Below are 20821 nucleotides of genomic sequence, written 5' to 3'. Positions count from 1 at the left end.
CACCACGTGAAAAAAAAAAGGGAAAGATTGCTGTGCTATGGCGTTTGCTCAATGCACTCCGCGAAAAAGGCGCCAAAGGGTTGTCTGCTGCCTTCACAAAGGGAGGGGTGAGGCTGTACCCAGCACCACCCGGGGCAGTGTTTTCTGCCCCATCAGGCACTGTGCTCTCAACACGGAAGTGGGAACTATGGGATAGCTGAGGAACAGCTACCCACAGTGCACCGCTCCTGAAATCGATGGTAGCTTTGGACCATGGACGCAAACAATCGATTTCGGGATCCCACTGTGGACGCGCTAAACCGATTTTATTAGATCTGTTTTGTAATATCGGTTTAAGCTAATTCGAAATAATCGTGCAGTGTAGACGTACCCTGAGTGTGTAGGCATTTGGCCTGCTTGATAGGGATGGGGGGAGCAGAATGTGTGACTGAGGGAGCATGAGCGCTTGGATGAACAGCTAAGGAGGATAAAGGATTTCCATTCTTTCTGGAGGAGGGGGGAGTGACAGAAGCCAGAAGAGGGGAGTAGGGACCAAAGGGGCTTGTCAGAATCCTGCAGATTCTCATCCCTTTATATTTTGAACACAGAGGAAGTTTAGAAATTAATGAATGTATTGGTTTTAATAATATTGCATGTCAAAAATAAAGCAACTTCCCACCCCCTTCTAAATAGTATCCAACTTGAAATGAGAGTGAGGAATAACTAGAAGCAACAGATAAGGATATAGCAGAGAACTTATGCAATTATTTTTCAGCTAATTTAAGGGGAATTTATCGAAATCAGAAATCAACATAGCAAGGCCAGAAAATAAGGAACCAGCAGTAGGAAGATTATTGTGCTATAGCAGGTTAAGAGGTGAAGTTTGAAGCCTGAATTTCTTTAACAGTCTTTTACAAGCTTTTGCTGTCCAGGAGAGATTGGTGAGTCTGAAAAAGTGAAAAACATAATGCATACCTGCCAGCACATGCAGACTATGAATAGGGACATTTAGGTACAAAAGAGGAATGCATTTCCAATTCTGTTGAAATATATTAGCTCTCTAGAGCCTTTTGGGTGGACTGAGTGGGAAAATGACAGCTTCCTCCTTAACATATAAAGACTAACTGCTTGTGCATTAGTGCCATTATTTTAAGAATGCATCTAATGTTGGACCATGATACTTCAGACCTGTCAAATGTCATCATTTGTACGGTTGCAATGTTGGTCTTAGAATATGAGAGAAACAAGGTGGAGGAGGTAATACCTTTTATTGGATCAAATTCTGTTGATGAAAGAGAGAAGCTTTTGAGCTTACACACCTGAATAAGAGCTCTGTGTAAACTCAAAAGCTTGTCTCTTTTCACCAACAGAAGCTGGCCCAATAAAAGATATTACCTCCCCATCTTGTCTCCATCATTTGTATGAGAAACTTCTAATTTTATTTATTTAAATAAAATGCATCCTGATTTTAAAAAACATATTTTTTTCAGTTCAGAAACATAAGGATTTGTCCCCAAAATATTAAGTGTTATATCAGAATTACCTACTCATAAATAGAGCTATCATTTAATTACATTTTACTGCATTGAATTCTATCTAGGTATTTTGCATTGATATGATCGCATATCAATATATAAACTTCATACAAAGCTGTTAGCAGCCCTGTTCACGTATCATCTCATATCAGCCACTTTTGTTTGTTACTGTTCAACTGAATCTTCAAGTTCTGTCCTGTAACGTGGTTCTAGGTAAGCTGCTCATGGGGCAACACGGCCAAGGAAAAACAAAAGAAAAATTGAACAATGACTGACTAGAAGAATTCTGGCAAAAAGACGGTCTGTTTAAAGAGAACTCTTTTTGAAAGATAATCAGAGAAAAATCAACATTTATAAATAGAAAAACGTTGGAAAAAAATCAATTAATTGGTGGCTAACGTCCGAGTTTAGTCCATAAGGTGTTCTAGCTACTGCGGTCTGTTACTGTTGGGACACTGCTCATCCTGTGCTCCTAAACACTACTTTCAACACCAGGATCTTACCCTGAAGTTTGAATGGTAACAAAGGGAAAGACAATAATTATAACTGTTTCTTTCTCTTCTGTTAAAGCCAGACTCTGCTAGAAATCTGACCCTCAGGCACTCTAAGATACTTCTCAGTGTAAGTAGGGCTGGCAGAATCTGGCCAATAGGAGGTTAGTTTACGATTATGTCCCTTTAAAAATGAAGGATAATATAACAATAAGCTATGGAAGATCCCCAATACCTCCTGGCTTTGACTGGCCTAGAAATGCAGTGAGAATGACTTTCCTTGTGTATTTCACTGGTCCCAAACCCAATCAGGAAGAGCAAAGGCACAGGAAAAGTCAAACGAAGACAAAGGACATTTTACTTTTAGGTTTGATTCAAGTTCTAGCTGATGGTTTGACCTGATTCTTAGCTCATCCAATGTGGTTTGCCTATCCCTACTTGGAGTCCCCTAGTCCTCAGCATGTGCAGCCCTCAGCCTTTCACTTCTTCAGTAAAATAAACAAATCTAGTTTGGGAAAGAGGTTTGGTGCACTTTATTTTCTCTGAAGTTCAACTCCATGCACTATTTCCAGGCCAGATAAAAATCAAGAAGTACGGGAAGTCAGAGTGATGCCAAAGTCAGTGGTTTCAGATCAAAGGGATTAATGGGATTCGGTTGTGGTTTTTTTTAATTTCAGATCACATAAGTTCACACTTCTTGAATTTTGATGTGAGTATCATGTTCAAACAAACGCCATTACTAGCAGTGAAGCCAAATGAAGCTTCTGAGCTTTGCCTGATTTCAACCTAAAACCATATTTGCAGCTGAGATCTATTCAAAATTCAGCCCAGGTCTTCCTGAAAATCAGTATAGGCTTCTCAAAGGGTTTGAAAATCCTCACTGAATCTGATTTTGAAATTTTGTTTACTATGACAAAAGTTTAGAGAAGTAGCTTTAGAGAGACTTTGTGGAAAACAAGGATGAATTTTAGAAAACACTGACTGCAATAAGATTAAGAAAGGTAAATAAGGAAATACCAAAAACAACAGCAACTACTTACCCAGCCCCATATTGCTATTCTTTTTTCATCAACAAAACCCATTTCTATAAATTTTCTGTTTAAAAGAAAAATCACAATTATAAAGCCATTCTTATCACCCAATAGGATTATTTACATTACATGTAGTTAATAAAAAAAGAGGTCAAGCTTCTTTCGTGCTTCCCAGACACGTTAGGGTGCCACTAAGAACAGAAAGCATATCTGATTTCTACAAAGGACCAAGTCACAGCTTCATGGATTTTAAGGCCCATCTATCTGACCTCCTGAATCAATGAAACATCCTTTTGTTTACTTTTTAGTCTTAACGTTTAAATACACATTTATTGTCATCTATGTAGAGAGGCCATGGCATAGCTGAAAGCAATGTTTAAGGAGCCCAGTGGGAGTACTGATCACAGCATGGAAGAGTAACTAAAGAAGACACACTCAGAAATCACTGATACCCCCTTTGGCCTTCATTCCTGACTGTGTTCCCAATTTAAATCTAAAGAGATTTTAAAGGAGTTAATAAGATGCATACAGACCAGTAAATATATCTCCTGATCTTTCATTATTTTTACTCCCCTTCTCCCATTATTCCAGTCACTCTTTTCTTAATGCCAGCCTTCGCTGTGCTGTCGCTAACATCAAGGCCTGATCTGGCAAGGTGCTCAACATACTCAACTTCCAGCATTGCTCTGTAACTCCCCAGAGGTGCCTTATAGGATCAGGCCCTGAGGTTTTAAACTACCCTGCCCTTTTATTTGACTGTAAAGTGTCATGCATGCTCATGGCACTGTAATAAAAAATAACAAGGAAAAGTTCTCCCAAGGCTCCCTGCAGATGCATGTTATAAAGCTTGGAGAGGAGGGAAGGGCTATGCCTTACTCCTCTGTTTGATCATCAAGCAGCTTGAAGGGAAAACCAGATCACTGGCGTTGGGTTTCCTGTCTCTGCATCCCATTGCAATGATGCAGTCTGCTGAAGGAAACATACTAGAGAGGGAAGGAAGGTTTGTGCACAGGGACATCTTTCCAAAGAAGCCACTTAAAAAAAAAGTTATGTAAACGCGGGTGAATTATCAGTGCAGATCACAGAGCACAATAGGGTAAAACAGGGAAGAAGAGGCAGGAGGAGGGAAAAGACACAAGAAAGATTAAAAACTAGTAGGCCAAGGGCAACTCCCCTGTCCCTTTCAGCAATATAATCTCACTTTTCTTTCTCTCAGCCATCTTCGCATCCACATTTACAGGAAGCGTAGTGACAAATGCATCAAATAGGGCCAGATTCACCCCAGGGTCTCTACCAGCAGCTGCAAACTTTCCTTTGCCAGGAAGCCCACACAAGTGGCCAGAACCACACCCAAATTAGGAGTTATTGGCTGGGAGGGACATGGGATGTAGGCTTCCAGAGGGTGCACTAATTTAGCACAGGTCTGCTGCAGCCTTCACCAGCTGGGCTCCTGTGCTGGGCTCTCTCCCTGGGAGCAGTCCCCCACCAGGGCGCATGGCCCTTGCTGGTAAATCTGCCCCATAGTCTTGGGACAGACTGGCAAAATGAAGCAGAAGCCATCCTACACACAGAATGTAAAACGGGTGTAGAGGCTGGCAGTGAATTGGGGAAAGTTTGCATGGAAAGTCTGTGGTAATTTCAGCCATTCCTTTACAGGCTCTCAGACCAGACTGCAGCTGCAGAAGCACCTTAGCCTCACTGTGTCTCTGACAGGTTGATTTCGACCCCTTTCACATCTGAGCAAGTAATTTATAACTTTGATGCTCTCATAAAGTGAGTGATTATGTCGCTGCAATGTTTCAGGAAAGAAAAGCAAATAACAGATGACACTTAGAAGCCTGAAATGATACAAAGGTAGTCTGCTTCAGTCTTCAATGAAAAAGATAACAACATGATACTTAATGCAATAACAGCTAAGGAGGAAATGTAGAGATCACTAAGCAGAAACAGGAAGGAAGAGATAAGGGTACTTAGAGGCAGTGCTCTCAAGCACATAGAACAGGGACATGGGTGTCAGGGCTCCTGGATTCTATTCCTGGCTCTACTATTCACGGCCAGGTCTATCATTTGGGTGGGGCACCCATTCCCCCCACTCAGCCACCACAGCACCAAAAAAGTCTGCCTAGATACCAATCAGCCCCTTTGGGGCACCTTCCCCAAGAAAAAATTAATCCCTCTCCCCTACAACACAGCTCCCCTGGGGCAGTACACTAACTCTCCTCCCATTCTAAACTCCTGCTTTGGTAGTGCTCTTGTATCTTGTGACTCTGAAATCCCAAACTGAGGCTTCTTTCATAAGACCTCAGTCCTTCTTTCTGTCCAGAGGCTCCATGCAGGAGGGATATATCTGTTTGGAGCACTTGCAGTTTGGATAACTTTGATGCAGAGCAGCATGGGTGGGAGGAATTGCAAGAAGTTGCTGTCAGCACCTGTTGGCCCCAGGCACTCTTGTCATTTCTTGCTACCTTGGAATGGCAAGGAAGATGGGTCTTGTGATTGAACACGATCTCTGATAGTTTAGAAATGTGGGTACAGCTGTACCACAGACTTCATGTCATGGGCTTCATGGGCAAGTGCTTTCAGATCCTAGGATTGAGGGCATTATGGACATGCACATTATTACTCTGAAAGAATTGAAGTAGCAGTATTAAGTGCACCCTTTACAGTGATTATGTATATCAAGTGATGGGTTCAGGGGATACCACTTGGGTACCATGTACCTCTAATTTTTGCTCTCCACAAGTCCCATCTCTTGTCTTGCCCACTGGAGGCAGTGAGGGGCCCCAATATAGATTTTCATTCTTAGCAGTTACCAGCCAAGTGGTGCTTGACCTTGAAATGCATCTACTAATCTGTCTCACAGACCACTGCTTCAGTGTTGCTTAACATGTGGAAGGGATTCTATTGATACTCACTTCACTGCTGAGATTTGGTCCTCAATTTCATAGACTCCGAGTTTTCGATATACTGCATATAGCATCTCGTCACCTTGAAAAGCTGTTCCTCTGCCATCCACAAGAACAACAATAATTTCCTCTCTGCTTGCAAGATAGGTTATCCAGCTAATCTCAAATGTGTGCTTTACATTCTGACTGCAAGGTCCTCCATACCTAAAGGAAATAGTCGCAGAATCTCAGGTTTAGATTTGGTGGATGATCTTAAACAAAGCATTTATTTAATACGGGACATGAATAATGGAATAACTAAAGCTCAAACCTTAGATCTTATTTAATGTAAAAGAAACTTCTTGAATGCATAGCCCCTGGTGGGCAGCCTAACAGAGTCTTAACTCTGGAGAGGGGAAATTTCTGGAAGTGACTGTAGTTATAATGTGTCTCATATTTTCCTTGAATATCTTCTCCTATAAGGCAGAACAGGCTCATGGTATTCAGAAGACAGAAACAGTCAGACCTTTACTGATATGAGTGTGGGACTTTGCCAGCTGTAATCCATTTCAGTTCTTGTAAGACTAGGTTGAGCCATTCGATTTGGCCCAGAATGGCCCATGGCTGCACTGTCCCAAGAGGAACTTTGAGAGGATATTATGCCTCAAGGTCACAATTCCTCCCCTCTCTGCCTTGTTCTGGCAGAGTGAATTACCTCACCCCTTGTTGGGATACAGTTGACCCCACACCCCTCTGCATCTGGACTGATAATCTGACCAGCAGTGAGTGGGGAAGAGGGAAGGCCTCCTTTCCCCTTTGTGCCAACTTGCTTATTAAGGGGAATATCAAGTGAGCAGCCCCTGCTTTCTCCCTGATACCTGGCATCATAGTTTGAGCACACCTTACTCAGCTGAGCAAGACAACAGAAAGGGTTTTACTTCTTATACACTTGAACGAAAGCTGGGGATAATCTCTAATTTTTTCTTCTTATCCACATCTGATAGGCTCATATCATACTTTCCAAAGTTAACAACTGTGAAACCCATAATGTGCTATCTTAAGCAGTCTCTCATGGTACATGGAAGCAGCAATGGAATTGACTCCAAGCAATATTCTACAAATTCCTATTCTTCTTCTGAAGGACTAATCTTAGTCTCACTGAAATCAACAACAAAACTCTCATTGATTTCAATAGGATCTGGATTCTATTTCAGAAATGTAGCCTAAAACCAAAGAACTGATGTACTTGTTATATACACTAATGCACGTATGCTGCACTATATGTGACATGTCAAAACTAATACCCTTTCTGATAAAGCAGATTATGTGGAAAAAGAAAAGAAAATCTTACATACACCTGAATAAGCAGAGGATACTTCTTGGATCTATCAAACTGCGGAGGTAGAAGCATCTTGTACCACAAAGCTAAAAAAAGATATATTACAAATATATCAATGTTTAAGATGATTCTTCTATGTATGAGCCATTATTTATTGGAGTAGCATATGAAAATGCGTAAGCAATGAGACACAGGATTCATGAATTGTGAGTCACAAACTGATTTTAAGTCAGTTTTCCTATTTAACTCTTTGAAAATAATCTTGAAGAAATAAAGTCTTGAGGCTTTTGGTTTGTTTTTTTTTAAATTAAGCTGCACACAATAATATTAGGGTCTAATTTCTGCAGGTATCTCGAAAAAAATGAAATCAGGATGACAAATACTATCTCAATGGTGAGCTATTCAATACCAATTTATTACTATACTATAAAATAATGTTATAAAATCACCAATGATAACACTTTCACAATTCAGACCCTATTCTCAAGGCATTATAATGGGCAATGCATGCATGCCAGATTACATATTACCTTTTTATGAATACCACAATGCTTTTTATTTTTCTCTCTCATGTGAGAGAAAAATAAATTAATTTACAATTAAATATTTGTAAATTAGTTAATTTACAAATATTAATGAATGAAGTCTCTTAACAGCATCACCTCTGTGTGGTAATACACCTCTGTGTATTGTATCTGTTTCACTGACAGGCAAACTGATGCATAGTGATATTGAGTTTCTCAAAGTCAAATAGTGAATCCATGGCAGAACCAGAAATACAATTCAGGAACCCTGATTCCAAATTCCTTGTTCTAATAACTGTTGGAGTATGCTTCCTACAATAGAAAAAGTGTAAGAATTATAGAAAAAGTAAATAGTGTAATAGAAGTTGTATAATCCTTACTAATTCCATCCACTTCAAGTTTATTAATGTCTATCTTAGGCATTCTGATGTTTTCCATCGCAGATTCTAATTCCCAATTGTCTTCCAGGACTTTAATCTCTGGATAAAAGAAGTTTCCATATTAGATCAATTTGCTTTTCAACTCTTCTCCGTTAATTGAGACTTCCTTGTTTTGTTTGTGGCTAGACTGGAAAAAAAATCTATGGAAAACTCTTACAAATATGGTAATGAGGTCATACATTGGAAAATCATACACTTGAAGTATTTACATATAAACTGGAACACTGACACATTCTGTATGGGATACAAAATAATTGATCTTGTGTGACTATTATTTCTTCTCTCCTTGTTCACTCACACCTCACTCTTCCTACCTTTTATTTAGTTAATTATGTACAACACACTCCTGTCTGCAATATGCTTCTCCAAATGTTGACTGTAGTTATATCCATTGTCCTGAATAATGGATTACTGAACACTCCTCTCTATCCTGCCTCATATTAGCAAGATACAGTGTGCTTCTTTGCATCTGAATTAATACTTTAATCTTTTCCTCTGCTGTAACTTCACTGAATTGTAACTTGCAGACTAATTTCTAATCACATCTCAATATAACCATGTTTATTTACTGAAAAACTTTACTAGATGATCAAGCACCAAACACTGACATGTAAATTTAAAAAGTTATATTTTCTGTATAATTAATATCCAGCACAGATTGTAGTACTGGTACAGTACGAGTCCATTGAAAGCTACTTTGTGTATCAAAATGCTTTCTTATGACTAGGGATGGGCATAGAATGTTGTACCTAATGAGGGTCTATGACCTGAATCTTCACCCTCAAACTGAAACAGAACCTTACGTGATTTTTCAATAACTTCCGTTAAACTTTTTGTCATCATTTTACATTTTTGAAAAACGCTTCCTGGTTCTGTGACTGCAGTAATGCCAGAAGAATACAGGGTGACCAGGAACAGGAAATACCAGAATTCTTTCAAGAAAGCCAGTTATTGTGAATGTCCAGGCCAGTTTTGCAGATCCAGGAATTTTGAATAGCTTGGATAAAGGCTGAAATAGCATCCTGATGTTGGAACCAAACCAAACTAGAGCTCCAAATCTTTTGAAGTTTGTCCATTGCTAGACCATCCAAAGTAATCTTTCAGTCTGGTGTATGTGAATTTACCTGCACAACTCCCATTTTAATTCATGGGTGATGTGTGGTCAAATACCTGCCAACCACAATGAAAATGGACTTGCTGTCCCTCTTATGCAATTGCAGCCTAGTCCGAGACAAACAGTGCCATGGTCATCTAACAAGAAAGCAATTAGCCCAAGTGGCACAAAGATGACTAAAACAAGTGGCTACATAATTATCCTTACAAAGACAAAAGAAGGCAGCTTGAACAGGTTCTTTCTGCAGCATGGCTGAGCAAGGCCCGGTGAAGGCAAAGGTAAAAGTCCATGAAATTAAACATTTGTTTCCTAGGCACAAGGAGATATCAGAGTGCCATACTGATCATTCAACACTTTGTTCACCATTTCATACAGATTGTGCTCGTTGCTGGGGAAATTAGAAGGGATCCTTAATGGGCAGATAAAAGTGGCAATTCATGCACAGATTTTGCAGAAGTAGGAGTTGGAAGAACATAGCTAGGAGACCAAAGCACACGTGATGGGAATGGAACAATCTTTTCCAGCTCCAAACATTTCTTTTGGATTCCTCACAAAATTTCTAGTCAACCCTTGCTCAGGCAAAATGCAGGTCAGTGGGAGTGGGCGTAACTAAGGGTTGAGTAGAAACAGTGTATTGAGCTCAAGATTTGACTCACTGGGAGTTACCGATGCTCAGTATACCCACTGTTTATAGCAATGTAAAATTCAGGGCTGGATTCAACAATAAAAATACAGTAAATCCAAATTTCACAATGTAATATGAAAGAATCTGGGTATTGAATCTGACCCTCAAAGAAGGTTAAAAGCATTTAGTGCAAGTCTAAATAAAGAGTTATGGGATTTATTTAGTAAATATTCAGGATAAAAATGATGCACAGAAATACGCAGAATATTTGCAGTACCTTGGTCATTGCTGCCGTCAAAAAGAGTGGAAATAGGAATGCCTGGACCTGTAATGAGAATTAAAAGAGAAAGAAAGTTGTATATCCTTTGAAACATAACTTGGTTTGAAGAGAAGAGTTACTATTAAAATATCAATGATAAGGTCTGTCAGATTACTTGAATTTTCTTGACTGGATGTTTGCATATAACTTCCTTTTTATAGAATCACAGAAATGTAGGGCTGGAAGGGACCTCAAGAGATCTTCTAGTCCATCCCCCTGCACCTACACCACAAAACAGTGAACACGCTCTTTGAAAATGTCTTACTAACAAACGTAATAATAGCTGTTACCATAGTGTAATTATACAGCCACATCGAATGACTGTATAATTGCCCTCCTTTTGAAAATTGCTGCGTAATTATGCTTCAGAATCCAAGCTTTCATTTAAAAATAAATAAATCTTACAGTTGCACTGAATATTTTCAAAAAGTGAACTGAACTTCCACATAGTGCTCTCTGCCTGAGTCTGCAGACAGTCTGAAACAGTGCTCTAAGAAAAGTTGTGAACTATCCCAAGCCATCTCAATAATATGTCAGCTCAGAAGCCTAAAGATGTCACTTTAAATGTTATCATTGTTAATCAAATGTGATGAAATCACCATATGTCCAATACGTCATTGATGTTTCATGTCAAAAGTGTCCAGCTGGTGCATTTGTGTCTCAGTAGTGACCCAGGTTTCAGATCCATACAAAAAGATAGAAGCCATTACTGTTTGATGGATATATATCATAGTCCAAGTTGATACATGGCATTGACATCACAGAAGTTTTCAAAGAGCATAACACCCGCAGCCTTGTTGATTCAAGGTTTCATGTCACCAAGGCAGCTTCCTTCCCTAATAATGAAGCTAAGATACTCATGATACAAACAAGGATGCCAAACATCATACCAACCAGCCTCCAGTGTCTTCCCAAATGACTCAATGCCAGCTCAGGTGGCTTGGGCATCTGCTCTGTATGCCACAGTCCATAACAGCCCACCAGTTTTATGCTTTTGATCCAACAAAAGTTGGATGGAGAAGACCTTAAGGACAGCCTCACACATGCTGGAGGGATGTCATGGCTTCCAACCTCACCTGCCTCAGTCTTAATATAGAGCAGGCTGCAACACTGACAGGAGACTGGATTCTGTGGGAATGGGTGATCTGAAGTGTGCACTCTATGCTCCATGAGCAACATAATGAATGAATGACTGATTGTTAACCAGACTAGCTTCCCACCCAGTCTTGGTACCAAAAGCCCCAATGTCCCCTACCAATCTGTCTAAGTCTCCATCATATCTTCATATCATCTACAATGCTGTGATATATTTTTAATAGAAAAATCCAGCACAATGAAAAATTGTGGGAATGTAAATTCAATTTAGTATCAAAATATAAAAATACAAAGGTTTCTGTATTAAATTGTACTGTACTGGGCTGAGAGCTGTGAGGGATACAGGCATGAGGGGGAAGGCAATGTTGCACAATTCTGGGGTTCCTAGTGCATAACACAGGAGTCACTGCCACACACATTGTCAAAAGCACTGCTTAGGAAATGGGTTCTTGACCAAACAACAAAGCTCTAGGAAGGAAGATAACTTTTAAACCCCACAAAGAGCATTTCTTTCCTGTAGACAAGGTGACATCCAGCTAATAGCTAAGGTGCCATTACATAAGGTGAACTCAAAATTAACAATGTGAAATGGGCTTCTGAGAACATGTCACATCACATTTGCTAAGGTGAGTGGATTGCATGTGGTGATGACAATATCAAATATTCTTGGCAAGGATGATTGAGAGATGTTATCATTCTGTTACATTTGCTCCAGTGGCTGGGGTTTTTATTATTTGTACAGCTGAACATTTAGTTCATATTCTGAAAGAGGGTAACAAAAGATGCTACACTGCATATAGGATTGTGAAAGTTGAAATGTACAGTTTTTTACCTTGGAATTTTTATATTATATGCTGTCCATTATTTACAGTGCCCTGATAATGGGTGAAAACTTGGCCCACTGAGGTCTAGGCAAAATCTCTATTGATTTCAATAGGACAAAGATTTCACCCATTTCTGCCTTGAGAGCAATTTCAAAGGTTTCATATTTATCCCTGTGTCTTGCTGTGTTTATTTTCAGAAAGTTAATATTTATTGTAAAAAACTACATCACTTAGAAAACTGTCAGCACTTTTGGGGTCAAATTCAGCCCTAATATAAGCAGGCTCAAGTCTCAATGACTTCAGTGGGAGTTGCATTTGCTTGTGCCACAACTGGATTTGGCCTTCTATGTTAGAATCAAAGTACAGATTAGCTAGTACCCAAATAATGAAACAGAAAGGCTGAAGTTCATCAGGAAACAATTTTTTTTCCTGTGAAATATTTTAACAAATTTGTTTTAGTCAATTTTTTTTAGGTTTTCGTAAAAAAACTGAAATCCAAAAAACAAAAATACTTTGGTTTTCAGCAACTGAGAACATTTTTTTCACAGTTTTTGGCAACCAACATTTTTCAGTTTAAAATGTCTTTTATCAACTGAATGAATATTGCCTGGAATAAATATCAGCATCTAGCTCACATTCCCTTGAAAACAGAACTTAGAATTTGTTTGGTCACATACTATACTTACCATAACAGACTAGGGCATAATACTTAGCATTTTCACTGAATCTCGCTGTATAATACTGGCACCTTTCTTTCCTTAGATTACAAGTAATGCATTGTTTCTTTAGAGGATTGCTTCCAATGCTAATTCTAGGAGGAAATGAAAACAAAATAATACAATATAATATTGCTTTGAAGTACATTTTCAACATAATGCTGCCCCACCTGTTCCAAAACGACTATATTGTAAAGTCAAGTCACATTTAAATTTCACTTTCTAATCAATGGTTTACAGTTTTTCAATATTTTTAAACAATAGTTGTATGATTCAGACAATATTCCTCTCCCCACTCCCCAGTGCCAACTTTCAGATATATGCTTAGTATTTCTGGGATTGTATTTTCAAAGTCTTCAATGTGGCCTGTCTATTTAGATATTCAGGTACTAATATGGCCCTCATCACCATAGAATCACAGTGCGTCACATTTATTATTAATGGATTTTGCTCTCATGGCATCTCATAGTGGATGGTCAATGTAAACAAGCTGCCTTGCAGCCCGCCAGCGCATTACCCTAGCTGGCCGTGTGTGGCCTGTGGTCTGCAGGTTGCCCACTACTGGGATAGGTTAAGCTACTTTCCTAAGGTCAGACAGGAAGTCTGTGGCTAAGCTGGGAATTGAAGCCAGACTCCTGAGTCCGAGTCCAGTGCCCTATCCACTAGACCCTGCTCCGCCTCCATTTGTTTGTGTGTGCAAATTGCAGTTAAAACACTTGCAAATGCATTTTTAGCACTATCACACATATGTTCAGGTGATTTATACATACAAGTCTATCACATATACATGATAGTATCAAAATGTACCTGGAAGTGATATATACACAAATGGGGGCCATATTTTGAAACTATATCCCAATGTTGTGTGCCCCTCCAAAATGCATGGTCACTTTAAATATAGTAATACATATGATCTATTCATTGCAAGATACCCGCATATGCAGTGCAACAGCCCAATTCAAATTTTAGGTATGAACTTCTTGATATTTACTCTTAAAATTTTGAAACTGTTTCTGACTGTGTAGAATTCTCTTTTATATGATATAAACCCAGATCCATCTGATATTAATTTAATCAATATTTATAAAAGTTTGATATGAACTTACTTGTATATATTCCTTCTCCCTGGATAGCCTTCAAATTCATTGCTTGAATAGAATCTATAAATTAATTTGCTTGTTATTAAGTAGTCCATGAAATCATAAGCTATGAATTAGTGTTGAGCATTCTAAATCAGAAGCCTACTTGAAAAGTTATATTGAACTAAACTAGAATTTGGATTTTGACTTTTTTGGTGTGTGTGTGTATGGCGGGGGGTATCAAGATGTAACAGTGGGTTAAGCACTTTACTTTTTCATCCCTCACAACCTTTGTTCAAATCCTGAGAAGATGGCAAATGAACCATGAAATTTAATCACTTCATCCTACTTCCCAGGTGTTAGTTGATCAACTAGGTGTAATGTATAGATCTATCTGTACAACAGAGGACTAAGCATAACTGTAGACTAGAGTATGACTCAAATTCAGCAGAGCATTTGCTCAGCCCTAAGCACTGAAGTCCTGATAAATGGTGATGGGTTTACTCACATGCTTAAAGTTAAGATGCTTTAGTTCTTTGCTGAATAGAGGCCTAAAAATTGTCAGAAAAAAATGGTGGACCTTGATTTTCAAAAGGTCTTTCAGAAGCCCATGTGTACAAAAATGTGCATATTTGTACACAGAATTTACTATAGCTGTGTCCACAAACTGGGTATTTCCACCATAGCTAACTATGGTCATGTGCATACTATCATAAACAGATAGTAAAGGGTTAACAAAGGGAACCAAACACCTGACCAGAGGACCAATCAGGAAACCGTATTTTTCAAAGTGAGGGAGGGAACTTCTGGTTTTGGGTTTGTTCTGCCTATTTGTTTTCTCTCGGCTATGAGGGAAGAGCTTTCTTTTTTTTTCTATCTCTAAGCTTCTTTCTACCCTTCTGTTCCCAGTTGTAAGTACAAAGGTAGCAAAACAATAGGATTTTATATGTTTTGTTTTGTATTTACATGTGTGGAGTTTGCTGGAATATTTTAAATTGGATATCTTTTTGAATCATACTGTTATTCATATTTTCTTATAAGCGATAGCTCTGTATTTGCCATTTTGATGCAGAGTTTATATGTTTATGTCTTTTTTCTTTCTTTTTTATATAAAGTTTTCTTTTTAAAACCTATTTGAGGTTTTTTCTCTGGTTAAGGCTAAGGAACGAAGGGAGGGGGAAATCTCTTTGTGTTAGCTTGACTAGGTTTGAATGCATAGCCTCAGGGGAGGAAGGAGGAGGGAAGGTAAATTGCCCTCTCTGTTTTGCATTCAAGGAGTTTAAGTACAGTATCGCCCAGGATAACCCAGGGAGGGAGAGCTGGGGATGAGATAAAGAGGAGACAAGGGGAGGAGGTTGTTTTCCCTTTGGTGTGAGACTCAGGGTTTCTGAGTCTTGGGGTCCCCCAGAGAAGGTTTTGGGAGACCAGAGAGGGAGTCAGACCCTGGAAATTCCTGGCTGGTGGCAGCGAGATCAGATCCAAGCTGGTAATAAGCTTGGGGGAGTTTCATGCTAGCTTCTCAGTTTATGAACGCTAAGGTTCAAATCTGAGTAGGAAGCTACGACACATACCCAAATACCTGATTTCTGTACACAGCTGTGGTAATTCTAGTAAAATTGCACAGGTCCCAGGCACCTGCCCCTTTGAATATCAGGGTCCAATGAGACTAATGGAACCCTGAAAAAATCAATATAATTGTAGTACTTTCTTAAGGAGAGCAAACAGCACATAAACAACAGGCTCTGCTCTGTAGAATACTTACATTGCATCATCCGTTACTCTGAAAATGTATATCGCCTCCCATTGTCCATTTGTAATTGGTATTGCATTTTCCTATAAAACAAGATATTGCAAGGTTATTTCAGGAACCTACAATATAGGAATTTACTGAGGATAATTCTTTGTTTGACATACCACTGAGCCATTGATGTAATGAATATGTTTATAACCAGCCTTATCACTAAAAATTTTGTAGTATGAAGTGGTGTCTGAAGTAAAATATGGTGTTGAAACGAAGAACTGAAACAAAGGAACAGAAACAAAAACAACCAGGCTTTTTGAGCAGTTTATAATATGCACAGTTTACAATATGTACATTAAAGCAACCAGAGTGTGCTTTAACTGTCCTTCCTTTTTATCACAGTGTATATTTTGTCAAATTTCTTAATTGGTAACTGGTCACAATGCCTGCCAACATGTACACATGCTTTCTGCTTCATGCAGGTGGGATTATTTTGTGTGTGTGTGTGTGTGTTGGGTTTTATCAATTTTTTAATTTAGTCATTTTTTAATTATAGTCAGAGTTGGTGATTTTTAAAAATAAAAGTTTTTGAATAAAATTAGTATTTGTGAAAGATGCTTGGACTAATAGTCCTGGTGACTAAAGCTTTCTGTTTGTACACAAGCACGGGGCAGAGGTTGTCCAAGCTTCTCCACTCTGCCCACCAATATGCTTCAGTCCTGTTTGGGTATAAAGACAGTTCAATCTCTATTCCTGCTCAAACCTTGGTCTCTGCTGAGACAGTTAACACGGGAGCCAGTTACTGCCAACTGTGATTTTTATTGTTTAAATAAGAGAAAATGGTCTCACAGAAAATGGTCTGAAGCCACCAACCCGTTTCACATATGCCATCAGACACTCATTAGGTCCTATGACTTTCCAACACTGTTGACTTGAGCTGTATTTGAACCTGTGACCCCAGAGCTAAATTGTTCTGTATTCCATTATTAATCATCCTAAACCATGAAACCCCCCATAAAGAATAAAGCAAAATTATTTTGTGCAGTTTCTATTAGTTCTTATAGCAACCCATCATCATTAATCCAAAAGTGAAGATAAGGAAAAGGGGATCAAATAGAGTGTCTTATCCCTGTAGGTGCATAGTATTTATCTCAAATAATAGGACTGTGTGTACTGCAAATTGAAGTTTTCAATTAAGACCAGTGTAAGAAGACCCAGACACTGCTTGATTGAATCTTGGTAATTGACCTTGTCATGCTTGAGGAGTAATAGACATATATATAGGACATAGAAACTATGTATGTATGTATGTATGTATGTATGTATAGATAGATAGATAGATAGATATCCGAATGCTGTGAGAGCTATTGGACATAGATACTTATATTGATGTATTTGCAGTAGAAAGCAAGTATCAGTTACCCACAGGTTTCTGGTCTCTGGCTTCAAAGGCTTCTCTCTTGGTGAAGAAGAGCAGCACTTTTCACTAAAATTGTACTCTGAAAACACTGTTTACATTTCAGAAATATATTTATTATAGGTATGTCCAGAGGAATAGGAGCTGCCCAGTGATGCCAAAGGAACTTTCTTTATCTACGTCCTCTGCCAGCAGAATGCCTCTTGCAGCCACTCCTGGCACTGTGCACTTAGTTCCTTCTCACTTATGTGGATGTGATTTCCATAATTTCAGTATAGCCCAAAGTCATTAAGACTGAGATTTGCAAAGTCAATGGGAGATGGGCACTACCTCCCTCAGGCACATTGAAAATCCCATCCTTAAAATGCATCAGGTGTAGTGTTCTATATATATATATATTCCATGACAGAGTATGATGTCAGCTTATTCATATTTACAACATTATTGTGAAGATAAGTAAATTATTGTAGCTTTTCATTAAATTATAGTAAAAGACAACAAAAACCCTACTCCACCAGCCCATCCTGTCTGACTCGCTTCTACATGCTGCCGATTCTGAAAAACAAAATGAAGGGCAAAACCTTTAGGATGTGTAGGAAAGAGAAGAGCACAATTTATTCATGGACAGGAAAGTTCTTCAAATAAATATGGAACTGCAAACTGACACTGTGGAAGGATTTTAGGACTAAATTCAAATCACTGCTGAAATAACACATTCCAGGAAACCTAGAAGGATATCTGACAAAATTTTTGTATCATAACAATCAATAAAAGCTAGAATTAATGGCTATTTTATCTCAGTTAATTTTTCATTAAAAATCAATCCTTTCAGGACTATTAATGTTAAAAATGTGGGTAATTTGGCATAGTTCCACTGACTTCAGTGGAGTGATGCTGATTTACATCAGCTGAGGAATGGAGCCTGTATTTTAGGTTCATTTTCAAATTTACACCTGAACTTTTCTAATAGACTGTATATACTGCAGCACATAAGCTACATCAGATCACACTGTTGTAGGAGCCTTTTATACCCAAGCACAATGGGGCACTGATGAGCAATGGGGAATTCTTTCTCCTTTTCTCCTCTGGCAGAGACTAAACGCATAGGATCATATTCTGGATTCATTTATTTACACAGTTGTAAATGCAGAGATATTCCATTTAATTCAGTGGAGTAACTCTAGCTTCACAGCAATATAACAGATCAGACTCTGGTCTGCTTCCTCCATGGCATTAGAACTCTCAGCAGTCTGGAGAGAAAACTCTTCACTACTCTGCAGAGAGATTCTGGGGACTCTAATTTGTGTGAATAGTCCCACTAAAGTCAACTAAAATATATTCCTCTTTTAACATAATTCATATTTATAGAATCAATGGTTGCATTTTTCAGAAGTGACTAGTGATTTTGGGCATCTCAGTATTTGGGTGCCCAACTTGAGATACCATAATATGACTGGATTTTGACATAACAGGTGCTCAACCTCTCTAAGGTGTTTCAGTTGGGTACACAAGAATTAGAATTAAGGACTAATGTGCAGAATTTAGACGCTGAAAATCTCCAGTCACTTTTGAAAATGTGGGTCTCTGGAAGTCCTCGTATCAATAAGGATTTTCAGGATTTAGGCCCTTACAATATTTTGTGTTGACTTTTAAAAAATGGCTTGTACAGATTTAGAATGTATTCAGATCAGTTATTTTATTAGCTCTAATGATCCTTTTACATTTTTAGGCTTTGATTTGTGTTTGACTTAGAAAGTTTCCAATGCATTTCCAATAGTTTTTAATGACTTTTTCACTGCAGACTGTAATGTCCTGATTGTTAGATGGAACTAAATTATTTACTGGTTAATGCTAACAATTCTGCATGCAATAGATTTATAAGTTTTTTAATTTTAGATTAGGGTTTTTTTTTTAAACTGTTCATTTAATGGAACATTTCTTCACAATCTGGAGCCCTGTGAAATGCACATACCCAAATTAGCTCTCAGAAGAAAAGATTTCTTATCCTTAATGTAGTGTCTCAATTAACATTCAGAATTGTGCCTTTTCCTCCTCCTGTCAATCCTACAAGGTGCTATGCACCCTTAACTCCCACTGACTTTAGTGGGGGTTGAAGGCATTCAGCACCTCAGAGAAGCACTCAACACCTTGCAAGATGGAATCATTATGCAGCACTCTGTTGAATAGTTAACTCAGATTCTTGGCTTTGTTTCTTATTAACAGGAAAAATGCAAACAGAAAGGGTAAAATTTTTCAAGTTAATAAGTCTACAAGTAAAATAACATTCAATTTAACTTTGTGCAATTCTGCCCACTGGCATCTTACAGTCAGCTCACAACTTAGGGCCTGATCAGCAAGAGCTTAAGCATATGAGCAATTTTCGTGGGACTACTCATGTGAGCAAAGTTACTTAAGTTCCTGTGCTTAAAAAGGCAGATTTACATCTATGCATTCTGAAGAAAAACTTTAAATCAATGCCAAATAGAAAATTGTTCAAAACAAATTTGTTTATGAAATAAGCAACCTTTTGTAAGGGACAAACCTCCAAAGACTTAAGGATGTAAGTAAAGCTTTACCTCTGCATTCCTGATTTATTTGCCTCTTTTTTTAATTAAGGCCTTGAGCCCACAAATACGTAAGCATCTGTGTGACTTTTCTCACACAAGTAATCTCATGGACTCCTATGGGACCACTCTTATGTGTAAAGTTACTCAAAAGCTTAAGTATTATTTGTAAGCCTCCGGCTCACAACAACATGTTTTCATAGGCCTCAATCCTGCAAACACACACACAACTTTTACTCACACAAGTAGTTCCATTGAAATTAAATTGGCTTCTATGGGACTATTCACATAAATAAAAGATAAACACGTGCATGAGTGTTTGCTGGATCAGGGCTTTAGAAATTAATTGTAAAATATATTATTTTAAAATGCATAAAGCACAGCACATTAATTGTACTTTATGCCCTTGGTTTAATCTGAAAACAAAGCAGAGATGGAACTGTTTTTGCCCGTGGAAATGCACAGAGATGCACTTCTTCAGGACAAATAGAGCTAATGCAGCACTCCCATCTGTTCACATGCCTTCAATTGGCTATTTGTGCAAACTTTAATATGATAAAAGCACTGTGTAACTGTATAAACAAAGTATTATGAAAGCATCAACACAATTAAACAAGGATTGTGACCACAATCCTGAAAGATGCTGATCACTTTGGCCCCAATCCAGCAAAGCACTTAAGCACATGCTTAACTTTAAATGGAATTAGTCCTATTGAAGTCATTTACATGCTTAAAGTTAAGCACATGTGCTTATGTGCTTTCCTGGATCAAGGCCAGAATGATCAGCATCTTGCTGGTAGACCCCTTAATCCCTTGATGTTTCTAAATACTTTCAATTTTCTATAGAAACTTTAATCCTCAAAACACGTCTCTTATTGATGGGACACAGATTCAATTTTAAGGAAAATCTGATTGAATCTGTTATATAATGAAAATGGCCTTTTTTGGAAATGTAAAATTGCTTATAGCAGTGGCTCTCAACCTTTCCAGACTACTGTACCCCTTTCAAGAGTTTGGTTTGTCTTGTGTACCAAGTTTCACCTCACTTAAAATCTTATCAAATGAGACATAAAAATACAAAAGTGTCACAGCACACTATTACT

General features: G+C 38.3%; 1 protein-coding gene across 3 annotated transcripts in view; it reads right to left on the bottom strand.

Annotated features, from left to right (window-relative positions):
- FAP (fibroblast activation protein alpha) overlaps positions 1-20821 on the bottom strand; it is a 54647-nt gene that overhangs the window by 8087 nt on the left and 25739 nt on the right. Inside the window, exons 12-21 of one of the 3 annotated variants that reach the window (XM_032803562.2) lie at positions 17665-17709; positions 15911-16015; positions 15759-15829; positions 14024-14077; positions 12888-13012; positions 10241-10288; positions 8165-8263; positions 7277-7346; positions 5952-6146; positions 3046-3100 (exon numbers count right to left, since the gene is read on the bottom strand). In XM_032803562.2, the coding sequence (XP_032659453.1) occupies positions 3046-3100; positions 5952-6146; positions 7277-7346; positions 8165-8263; positions 10241-10288; positions 12888-13012; positions 14024-14077; positions 15759-15829; positions 15911-16015; positions 17665-17709 (867 nt within the window). The remainder of the gene's footprint in view (positions 1-3045; positions 3101-5951; positions 6147-7276; positions 7347-8164; positions 8264-10240; positions 10289-12887; positions 13013-14023; positions 14078-15758; positions 15830-15910; positions 16016-17664; positions 17710-20821) is intronic. The other 2 variants (XM_032803563.2, XM_032803564.2) reach the window with 2 other exon arrangements.

The sequence above is a fragment of the Chelonoidis abingdonii genome, chromosome 10 (assembly GCF_003597395.2).
Source record: "Chelonoidis abingdonii isolate Lonesome George chromosome 10, CheloAbing_2.0, whole genome shotgun sequence".
Classification (NCBI taxonomy): Eukaryota; Metazoa; Chordata; order Testudines; family Testudinidae; genus Chelonoidis; species Chelonoidis abingdonii.
The sequence above is the reverse complement of the archived record's forward strand: the minus strand, read 5'-3'. Positions and strand labels throughout refer to the sequence as shown.